This window comes from Epinephelus moara, chromosome 14, assembly GCF_006386435.1.
Source record: "Epinephelus moara isolate mb chromosome 14, YSFRI_EMoa_1.0, whole genome shotgun sequence".
In the NCBI taxonomy this organism is placed as follows: Eukaryota; Metazoa; Chordata; class Actinopteri; order Perciformes; family Serranidae; genus Epinephelus; species Epinephelus moara.
In genome coordinates, this window is record NC_065519.1 from 22,194,995 (window position 1) to 22,206,975 (window position 11,981).

At 42.5% G+C, this 11,981-nt stretch overlaps 1 protein-coding gene across 7 annotated transcripts in view; it reads right to left on the reverse strand.

Moving 5' to 3' along the window:
• eml5 (EMAP like 5) overlaps positions 1 to 11,981 on the reverse strand; it is a 55,030-nt gene that overhangs the window by 22,110 nt on the left and 20,939 nt on the right. For all 7 annotated transcript variants that reach the window (XR_007571046.1, XM_050062247.1, XM_050062246.1 and 4 more), the window contains exons 9-16: positions 11,660 to 11,916; positions 11,306 to 11,518; positions 10,203 to 10,370; positions 7,277 to 7,383; positions 7,070 to 7,188; positions 5,680 to 5,866; positions 5,439 to 5,544; positions 4,896 to 4,989 (exon numbers count right to left, since the gene is read on the reverse strand). Coding sequence is in view for 6 of the 7 variants with exons in the window: in XM_050062247.1 (XP_049918204.1) it covers positions 4,896 to 4,989; positions 5,439 to 5,544; positions 5,680 to 5,866; positions 7,070 to 7,188; positions 7,277 to 7,383; positions 10,203 to 10,370; positions 11,306 to 11,518; positions 11,660 to 11,916 (1,251 nt within the window). In the remaining variant the exon portion in view is untranslated. The remainder of the gene's footprint in view (positions 1 to 4,895; positions 4,990 to 5,438; positions 5,545 to 5,679; positions 5,867 to 7,069; positions 7,189 to 7,276; positions 7,384 to 10,202; positions 10,371 to 11,305; positions 11,519 to 11,659; positions 11,917 to 11,981) is intronic.

Consider the following 11,981-nt stretch of genomic DNA (forward strand, 5'->3'; position numbering starts at 1 on the left):
ACTTGAAATATAAAAAGAGTGAATCTATTGTGGTTGTAAGTAAGATTCAAGGGCTGAGTGCACTAAGGCTTTTTAATCATGACAGAAATGCAGAAATATGCCTCACTCTCTGTTTCTGTGTGTTTTCAACCAAACTGAGTCGCATAGTTTGGAGCATCAAAATGTTTCGCAATAACTCCATACCACAGACGGCAAATGGACTTGCACTTGTATAGTCTTCCATCCACTGGTAGCACTTACACACCGCAGAGCCACATTTACCCATTCATACACACAATCATACACTGGTGCCACCTGCTACTCAGTTTAGACATTTGCATGCACTCACACAGGAGCAATTTGGGGTTCAGTATCTTGTCCTTGGGTACTTGGACTGGAGCACCCAGGGAGTGAACCGCCAGTCTTCTACTTAATGGAGTACCTGCTCTACCTCCTACATCCTGAATTCATAGGATTGACTTTTTTTTTTAATTCCCTTTAGAATTTTCTTCTTGTGTTGTGTGTAATTGTATTGCATTATATATACTGTCTATTAAAGTGTCATATTTATATAGTCTCACTATTAGAGCTATAGAGAGCTATGTTTCCTGTGTTTTCTGTATTGTATCCAAAAACACTATGAAACTAGACTGCAGACTGAGGTCAAATGCCTTATCTCGTAATATTAATACACTTGAAAAATGATTTGTGTATACACCCCATGATTTGCATCCACTCAGAAATTTAATGGGTTCTTCCTTGGCCCATGCCCCCTCAAGTTTCATTGAAATCAGGCCAGTAGTTTATCTGTAATCCTGTCGACAAACAGACAAACAAACCAAACTGAAAACCTAACCTCTTTGGTGGAGGTAATAATAGTTTTTTTTAAAAAAGAAGTGCTCTCAGCATAAGAGGGACTGTGGTATTGAAATAAAATGTGAGGGGCAGCAGGCTGAGCAAAGTATTCCAGATGCCCCTCTCTCCAGCAATGCGTTCCTGCTCCTCCTGGGAGACCCTGAGGCGTTCCCAGGCCAGATGAGATATGCAATCCCTCCAGTGTGTTCTGGGTCTGCCCTGGGGCCTCCTACCAGTGGGACATGCCTGGAACACCTCCAATGGGGGGCGCCCGAACCACCTCAACTGACCCCTTTCGATGTGAAGGGGCAGCAGCTCTACTACAAGCTTCCTCCGGATGTCCGAGCTCCTTACCCTATCTCTAAGGCCGAGCCCAGCCACCCCACGGAGGAAACTCACTTCAGCTGCTTGTATCCAGAACCCTATTCTTTCAGTCACTACCCAGAGCTCATGCCAATAGGTGAGGGTTGGGACGATGATGGACCAGTAAATCCAAAACTTTGCCTACTGGCTCAGCTCCCCCTTCACCACAACAGTCCAGCACAGTGCCGGCATCACCGCAGATGTCATGCCAAACTGCCATTTCATCTCATGCTCCACTCTACCCGCACTCGCGAACAAGACCCCAGCATACTTGAACTCCCTCACTTGGGGCAGAAACTCTCTCCCAACCCGGAGGGGGTGCTGACTCTCATCCCGAGTGCTTCACACTCGGCTGCAAACCGGTCACAGCGCATGCTAGAGGTCACAGTGCGATGAAGCCAACAGAACCACATCATCTGCAAAAAGCTGAGATGCAATTCTGAGGTCATCAAACCGAACCCATTCCTCTCCCTAACTGCACCTTGAGATCCTGTCCATGATTATCACAAACAGAATCGGAGACAAAGGACTGCCTTGATCTGAAATGTGACCTCACCATTTTAGGTTACATTTTCAGGGATAACTCCTTAACAAGCAGTAACATCTGGGGCTAAAAAATGAAGCCAACGCAGAAGTGTCAAAAAAACCTGAAGTCTCTCTCATAGCCACTTCAGGCTGGCTCCAGAAGCATGTCAATCCCCATACATGCCCATGTTAAAATGACCAACTCTGCAGCAGAATTAAACATGTTTACAGTGTGAAATGGTTTTGGTCTCGATAGCTAATTTGCCCCTTCATGACAACTGTATGGGCTTGAATTTTTTTATAACCAATTTACATTTTATTAAGGCTTAAAGTTAAATACGATAAAGGGTGTGGCCATTTTGAGAGACTTGCTGTCTGGGGATAGTGTGCTTGGCTTCTCAGGTAGATCCACCCCTCCCTCCTTCACAGCTTGACCCTCTCGTCCAAATATGGTAACTTTTGACTTAAAAAACCAAGATGGCAACGGCACAAACCAATGAGTGACATTATTGCAGCTGCATTTATTATTTCATACAGTCTACACTCCCTAATAAGCATTTCAAACACACTAGTGAAAGATAAAGTTATTGTAACTGTGTCTTTGTTGTGCACTGCACCCTATAAACATTGAGGCTCAGTCGCTGGTCCTGTCTAATGCGATGGACTGTATCTGACACTATAAGTTCTCTAATCGTTGCCCTTTGCGCTCCTCTCCCTCTGACACCCACTCCCTCTCTCCCAGCTGAAGACTAGACAGTGGCGGTGCACAAGCTAGGCTCTGTCAGGCCCCATTTCCCTCTGCCCGCCTCACTGCACTGCCCACCAGGGTCTGCAAAGGAGATTAGTGCAGCTCCAAGCTGTCCCTGAGCTGCAGTGGGAGCCTGGCACACAACTCGCAGGAGAGCAACCCGCAATGCACTGCTCCTAACTAGCCAGGGGGAATTTCAATGGAGTAGATACTAAATATGAACATCAAGTAGGACAAGCAACAAAGCAAAAGCAAAGATATTTTGGGATGCGGATGTTTTCCAGTTAGATACTTCTGGTTCCTGTTGGTTTCCAGGTTATATAATTTTATCCACCATGAAATTGAAAATGTCCTGAGCAAATTAACTCCTGCTTTGTAGCAATTCATAACGCAGGTCTGGTAAGGCAATCAACTTGGATTAAATGTACAAGCCTGGTGTGTGTGCGCCACATCTGGTCAGATTTACATCCTATGTACGCAGCAATCATTTGCATCAGTGGGTACGTTTACATGCACACTAATATTCCACTATTATTTTGAATATGACAATATTCTGAATTTGATAGGGGTCACATACACAACATATTCCACTTGGATATGGCGAATTAGGCCTCATTCTGAGTGAAGCATTTTCCGATTAAGACATGCATAATATGTCAGTATTATTCGGGTTTTAACAGCATTCTTTGGACGTGAATACAGCACATTCAGAATATTCGTCTCAATTGGGGTTAAGTTTGTGACACATAACATCTTGCCTGTTCCTCAGCTCTGTGCGTTGTCATGGATACACTGTAGACAAACCAACTAGCCAACAGTTTGCCAGGCTTGGGTATAGATGCATGCCCACAAGAAAAGCTGACAATTCTGATTAGAAGGAGAAACACACTGACTGACTGAAGTTTTTGGATATACTAAATATCCCAATGCTAACCTCTTCAAGAAGGTAGTTGAAGAAATAAAAGTCGTAGGCTGTGTTCACACATTGGAACAAGTCCGCCACTGCTGAAAAAATCCTGACACAAGCCACAGCTGCATGATAAACGACATGTTAGGGCATGTTAATTGGAGCATGCATGGCTGCATGTAAACGGGAAACTTATTGTAATATGCATTTTCATTAGCCATGTAAACAGCTCAGTAGGGATATTGTCTTTTTCGCGAAAATTATTTGTGCATGTAAACGTAATCAGTGTCTCCAGTGTCTCTTTAGCTCAGGGTTACATCACCTTCAACAAAGCAAGTCTTCATTTATCTTTCATGTGCTTTTAAGATGTGGAGTTTTATATCTAGTCTTTATGATCCAATTTGTTTCAGCCATCGGGACAAACTCTTTCCATTTATCCTTTTTATTACTTGATTGTTTTGCAACCCATTTGCTTTTAATGCATTGATCTGTACTTTAGAAACAGCGTACATCTGTAAAAACACATTTTTTTCTTTATACATTTCCTTGTCAAAAGAAGATCTGATATATGAAGCGTTCAATATCTGCAGGATAAAGCACATGGAAGATTAAAGCCCAGCATACACTGTACGACTTTTGACCGGATTTGACCCGATTTTTGAGATGCACGACCTGCCGACGCTTGGGCCGGATTTCCGCTTCGTCGTGCGTCTTTTGCCGTGCAGTGTACAGGGGGGGGGGGGGGGGCAAGGGCCGATCACCTGTTCCAGAACCACGGTCGGACGGTCGGATGAATTCAGAAACTCTCGCTGTAAAATGGACAAACCATACTGTCCACGTCTCTCAAGCCATCTGCGAGTCCATATGCGCCGACGCCTCTTCTTTTTGGACGTTTCGGCACACAGTATAGCGCAAATCATCAAAGCAAACCGCTTGTCCTGCTTCGTTGACAACAACAGCACTTCCGGAACAAATCGGAGCAGGAGAGTCAGCAGGGGCCGACGAGCCGTTTTCACCCGTACAGTGTGAGCTCTCTGATCGTGCTTGATGATCGGAACGTACAGTGTGAGCACATAAATCGTGAGCTTTGGCCGCACATCGCAGACGATTCACTCGTACAGTGTGAGCTGGTATTAACAACAAGATTTTAAAAATCGTACAGTGCATGCTGGGCTTAAAAGTAACCCTCTTTAATTATGGATCTGCAAATGGGGCCCTGGAGCAACATCCTATTCCAACTATTCACACTCTGTCGGGGTTAAGTGTTGCAGTGGAGCCGCCTCGTAATCTAAAAAGGTAATTCCCCTCCTCTCCTCTCCTCCATCAGTCATGCTCTCAGCTCTGCACAGCAAAGTGGCTTCAATTTAACCCTCATCCATAAATGTCCATATTTAAACAAGAAGCGCTCAGACAATCTTTGGAATTAACAGGAAGGTTTGTCGAAGCATTTTGAATGTGGGGACAGCAAATGCTGCGTGCTGAGAGGCTATGTAAACACCCTCATATAACTGTACTTACCGCATGGCTGAGAGCTTCTCCCCTTTCCTCCAGTCCCACAGCACAATGGTGTGATTGTCATCCAGGCCCACCGAGGCCAGCCGCTTGCCGTCCGCTGTGGAGTGAAAACCAAAACCGTTCAGTGCAGCACAGACAGAGCCACTTCCTGCCTTGGTTCAGTGAAGTTTGGCCCTTGTTAGCAACATGAAAGCAGCTTGGCGGGTTTGATCTACGGCAGGTGAGTCACTGACACTGACATACAGATCACCTCGCTGCTTCTGTCTGGGGCCAATTAAGGGAAGTGAGATGAACAGCTCTACCTTGATGCCGCCAGACTGCCGAGACTAAAAGACAGCAGACATACGTTTTTGTTTGTTTTCTGTGGTGTTGCTTGTACAGTGATTGTCTTGTGAATTTTCCTGTTTCTTTTATGTGTGAAAGAAGGTTTTTGTTCCCCTGTGAAAGCAGTCTGGAAGATTTTGTGAAACTAAAAAGTATGTTATGTTGAAACTGTCCGGATAGGAGGAGAACTAAAAGCAGTCTGAGGAAACAGCAGCGAGTTACCAGAAAAGTCCAGAGCGCACACTCCGAGCTGGTGGAAACCTTTCAACACAGACATGGGTTTTAACGTTTCTGTGTCCCATATATGGATGGGGGAATCTCTGCCAACCTGGAGAGACAAAAACATCCAAAGCATGCTCACAATCAGCTCAATTAAACCCATTTAAATGAGAACATTTTGCCATAAACTAAAGCATACATTTAAAAAAGTTGAATATTTTCCATGAGAAGTGTTGAGAGCTACCTGGCCTGTTGCTACAAAGTCCTTCAGAGGGTGGATAGCCAGACAGAGGATGTCATCATCGTGGCCCATGTAGAAACGTTGGGTATTCTGCTGTCTGTTGTACACAACCCCAATCGCAGCTACATGGTAGACGATCTCCCCGGTCTGGGTGTAGAACAGGTTGCTCCTGCAATCATAACCCCTGTAGCTGCAAACAACAAAAAGAGAGGGCTTAATAACAAAGTGAGATGAAAAGCTTTCCTACTTGAAATTTATCTGACATTATTGGCATTTGTAGAGTTTCACTTTTATGATGTGACAGAGCAGCGATATAGTACTCAAGCTCTGTCTCAAGACCACTTTTTGAAGGTCTTGGTCTCAGAATCGACTGCATTTTTACTCTGTCCTGTCTCAGTCTCAGGTGTAGTCCACATGGACATGGTCATTTTTGTAAACAGAGTTTTTGCCTCCCTCATTTTCAACAAAACCAACCAACAGGTGAAGATATAACTGTAACCCTAAAGCCACGCAAAGAAGACGAAGAACACGCTAGCAAATCAGCAGCCTAAAAAAGCTACAGACCTTTTCAAACTTGACGACACTTTCTGAATCTGTCCCGTTGTATTCCCTGTTCAAATGTTTTGCAGTGTATGTGACAGGAAACAAACATGAATCAAAGCAGTTTCCTACCGATGTAATTCCAGTGAAAAGGTCTATTATCAGAAAGGTATCTGGAGCAGTGACCTCTGTAACACATTCTGACACCTCTGTTCCTCAGCATAGTGAAAGAGTAGCTGTACATTTATGTGTAAAGTAAACATGTAAAAAGTCCTGTTAGCAAGATTAAAGCCTGCACTATATTCGTCTCAACCACCATTATACGAAATTATGCCCCATTTGTGACACCTCTTAAAGGAGATAAGAGCACACACTCTGATGTTAAAAGCCCAAAACTACAAAAGGTTCATTTTAATGACCTAAAATGCAGTTTGAGTGTGGCCAAAACGCATAAAAATAGCTACTATTGTCCGTGTGGACTAGATCGCAGACAAAGAGGACTTATTTCAAGACCGTCAGGACCACAAAGGCGGAGATATCACTTTTTTTGTCTGTGCAATCTGATTTATTTAACATCATTACTGTGACTGGGTGTAAAACTTCATGCTTCAAAGGTAACCAATAATGTGACTAATTTCTAATTGAATTTTTCTTACTGTTAACTACAGACTAGGGGGTTTGCATGTTCCACATTTTATCATGAGTGTGTCATGCAGTGTGAAACTCGCACTGGTCACATCTTAATCTTGACTTGGTCTCTATCCTTTAAAGTTATGGTCTAGTCTCAGTCTCGATACACTCTGGTTTTAGTCATGTCTTGGTCTCAGTTTAGGTGGTCACAGAGTAAACCTACCCATGAATGAAGTGCAGCTTCACCCCGCTCCCCGGTGCTCTCTCTCTCTTCTTCATGGCTGTTGCTCGATGCTTCTCTTTGTACTGCTCTTTGAGCTGAGGTAGATCTTCTTTATAAACCTGGACACATGTAGAAAAGTGTAAGCCTTCTCTGCTGATGTGATTTACAAGGAGACATGTTCAACATATCTTTGATATAATCACAAACCTGTCGTCGATATGTGAGCTGCGTCTCCTGTTCGATTTCTGAGTCCATCTCGGGTACATCGGACTGATCAGAGTCCGACTCTTCACTGTTAGAGTCTGCCAAGGTCTCTGTGGGCAGAAACAAGGTTGCATCACACCTCGCCGGCAAAATCCTCATCTGCCTCTAAATCAGACAAATATCCCACTGCACACACAGTATAAAAACACTGCACCCTGTTTGAGAAGAAGTGAGGGTCATTCATGTAATAATCCTGTGACATCTTCTATTTATCAGGCAGTCGTGCTTCACAGTGACATCGCTCAAGACAAATGTATAAAAATGCTGATGCAGCACGGTAAAGCCGTGCCAAGACAAGGCAATAAGCAGAACTGGCAGCTAAGGGCGGCTACTCACAAGATCCATTAGGAAAATTAAAAGGAAAGGCGGTTAGTATGTGCTTTAATTTCAGAAAGCACAGCTGCGCTCTGTCTCTGGAAAAAATATGACTTGGGAATGACAATGCAATTATACTTTCCAAGCTTCGTTCACTTTTATTGGATTTGTCTTAATTAATGTGATGGCTGTTCCTTGGCTTTATGGAAATGGTAGTTCATGAGCAAAAAGGACAGGAAGGGAACAATCTAGTACATTGCTCTCTGGTGGTTTAGCACATCAAGTTCAGGAGGCGGGTAGGAGGGGTAGGGGTGCACATTATGTAACAGCCAGTTACAGTCATACAACCCCTAATGTGTAACTAAGAAATGTACTGTGACATATTACTTTAAAAGGGTTCACATTCATTACTGTGTCAATAATCTCACTCTCAGATGGATACTAGACATTTAAGGCTGAGAGGTAGATGACAAGATCACTACCATGTTCATGTCTGTGCTTCAAAGGAACAGTTTGACGTTTTGGAAAATCAGTTTTTCTGCTTTCTTGCATAGAGTTATACAAGAACACTCTAAAGTCTGTGAGTTAAATATATAAACCAGGGGTGGAGGAGTCAGCCTGGCTCTGTCCAGTGGGGGCAAAAATCCAACAACTAAAGCTCACTAATTAACACACTATGTTTCATTAGTTTAATTTGCACAAAAACTGAAGTGTAAAAATGGAAATTTGCTGATTTATGGGAGGTTATGTGGCAGACTGAACTGAAGAAGATATGATAACACACAAAAGCGAATTTCACAGGGCCTGGTAGGCAAATTTTGTCACCATCGGACAGAGCCAGGCTAAGTTAACTGTTTCCCCTTATGTCCAGTCTTTGTGCTAAGCTAGGATAACCAGTTTGATAGCTTCATGGTAGCTTCAAATTTTATAGACAAACACGAGAGATGCATGAATTTCTCATTTAACTCTTGGCAAGAATGACTAAGCGTATTTCCCAATATGTTGGACTATTCATTTGAGTATAGAGCTCGAGCTATGAGATGATTAGCCGAGCTAAGCTTAATGACTGCAAGCAAGAAGAAACAGATAATGCCATACCATACACTAGAAGACTTTTAAAAGACTAAAATCTGACACCCTCTCACATCTAAAGACAATGTGATCTTGTAGACACACACTATAAAATTTTGCAAAGACCAGGGATATTGCAGGATCACTATTTGCCAGACTACAACTAGATTGTTTTTGAGTTGTATTGTTGAATTGTATTTCCCATTCTGCTCCTGATGAAAAATATTACACCAAAGTCCTTTAAGAAATATGACATATTAACAGTTCGCAAAATGACATCACTTTAAAAACTAAAGATAAAAGGCGTCATGTCAACATTTATACTTGTTAATTCGGAATCAGTATAATCCATAAAGATAAATTACATCTAAAATTTTGGATTTTGTCGCCTCAACTTGCTACCGGCCTTTGTTAGTTAGCTGCACTGTTTTTGTGGGAGGAGAAAGTGAGAATAAGAGGCAAGCCATCTCAAAAATAATTTTTTCTCATTAAAATAAATGCTGGTTGGTTGATCAAATACACGCTGAATTAACACCAACCCTTGTTCACTCTACAACTCCACCAGTTTCTCCTTCTTTTCCACAGTACAAGAGAAACAAGACTTGTTCATGTTCCTGCCCCTCCCTGGAGTCTTCCCTCCTTGTTTACTGTCTATCTGGTTTGCTGCTTTCTGTTCGGCACTGGAGAGAGCAGACTATAATAATAAACATGTTTGAGAGAAAGATGAAATTAATACAGCTTACACCAAACGATTGAGATCATGGGAGCTTGCACCAACTGAGATAAAACTCGCATGAAAACGGTGGTGCCTTGAACACTGTTGGGTTATGCAAGGACAATGCCTTTTAGTACAGTGGGGTTTAATTAAATTAAATTCAAAGGGGCTTTATTGGCTCGGGAAACCTATGTCTACATTGCCAAAGCAAGTCTGAATTACAAACTGAAAAAGCAAGTACAATAAGTAAAGATAACCTAGAATTTGGTTTATATACATGTCGCTGCAGATTGGGTAACACCTCCGAAACACTCACCAAACAAGAGAAAACATACCTCAAAGCTGTTGCACAACGCTGCACAATGTTTCACACCGTTTTAAGAAAACACGTCTTTCAGCGCAGAAACCATAGCAAACGTTGCACCATGTTTTGAGACTGAACATGTCCCAGGTGTATTTCCCCCCAAAAACAAGTCCTTTAAAGAAATTTTGCTGCACACTGCAATATTTAAGTGGGAGATTGGGTAGACACTTTAAAGTTTCCATTACTCAGCTTAATCAGATAATGTCTTGTTGGCAGGAGCCACTGATTTTGTGAAATAAGTAATACCAATAATGCAAGTCCCTGGTCCCCACACAAAGCTACATTAAAAAGTGACACTGTAATATTCCTAATTGGATTGATAGGAAGCTAAAATGTAAATCCTCTTTTTTTTGGCAAAACATATTCCCACATTGCAGTTGAATAGTGACGGGGCATCATCTTACCTTGCGGCGCTATATGCACAGCTTCTTTAGACTTTCTTTCAGGAACAAACTTCCACTGGAACACTGAGTGATCGGCACCACCAATAGTTATGACCCACTGGTAGTCATGTGACCATCTGGCATTGGTTATGTGGGCTGAATGACCTAAATACTTCTTAAATTTTGCACCTAAAATCAAGAGGAAACATATCAGTAACATGGTAGATAATAAAATCAGAATTTCTGTAACTTAATTCTCCTTATAAATTAAAAGATAGTTTGGATTTTTTGAAATGGTGATGTACTGTATGAGGTACTTATCCATATACAGTGTATTACCTATAGTAGATGTCAGTCGGCATATCCCCAGTTTGGAGAAGCAGGCAGGAGTAACGCCAAGGAAGCTAAGCAATATACTGCTTTGAATGGAGGCAGCACCAAAATGGATTTTAGCCACCCAAAAAAATCAATATCAGCGTAAGTGTACTTTATATTTAGAATATTTTCACCTCTTTACCTTGCTGTCAGACAGCTCCGTTATACCGCTCTCTTCAAAGTCACCAGACTCCAGACAAAAACAGGAATTTTACCTTAAAGAACACGGGAGCTGCTGGTCTATCGCTGCCTCAATCACTTAGTTTGCTTGTTTTATTGTGTGTCCAAACTAACCCTTTGAAACAGCAAATTTACACAATAACACAAACAAACTAAAGCCCCCTTTCCACCGAGCAGCACAGTACGGTACAGTTTAGTTCAGTTGGGTAGTTAGGTGGTCACCCCTCTGTTGGGGTACCTAGCACACAGATCTGGTACTAAAAGGTGGAGCTGTGAACACTGCAGTCAGCCTGCTCAGGGCTGAGCTGTGGCTGGTTTCGAAGCTCATGTAACCACTGTTCATACTGTGGAGAGTTTTATTAGTACTCTAAATATAAAATGAAAGGATGTTTTGCTGCCTCTTGCAGCAGCTGCAGTCAGAGAAAAAAATAACATAATTCACTGGGCCAACTGCCGGCAACTTTTTAGGTGAAATGTAATGTAGCTAATACACTGACTATGGAAAAGTATCTTATACAACCCCGCTTCCAAATATCCAAACTCCCTTTCAATACTTAGGTTTTCTTTACCTTTTTTTATACATGGATATCGTAAAAGTTTAACTAATCCATAGTCGTCAGCTGTTACTAGGACTTGATTGTTAAAGTTGGCATCCACAGAGTTAATGTCATTGATATCTGAGTATTTGGGCCAAATTCCATTGACCTCAAGGCCCAACACACACGTCCATGAAGCCCACTGTACCAGCTTCAGCTCCTCCCTGTTGGTCACCTCCTTCCCACCTCAACAGAAGACAGAGACATTTTATCTCACAAAGAGGCTCCATGAAAGAAATATCAAAGCAATGTATTTTGTCTTTTTGATTGGCTGTATTTCACAAAATATGTGATTCAAATAGATGTAATGTGTGAACGTGGACTAACTTGGCATCCTGTAGAAGAGCCTCCTGCCACTGCCGTCATTGGTCTGCAGGTACTTGCTGTCCGTGGACCAGTCCATGTGTGTGATGAAGCTGTTGGAGCCGATGCACTCGCCTACTTTCTTGTACCTCTGCACCACGCCATAGATGTCCACTGAATTATCATTAGAGCCAACAGCCAAGTGGGCCCCATCAGGGGAATATTTCAACTCATGGATGGCTTCCTTCCTGTCCTTGATGTGGACCACTTCTGTCATATCTCTGAAGGGAAGCAGAGAAATGCAGCATGAGAGAGGAGCTAAACTAGACACAGAATGATGAAGCTC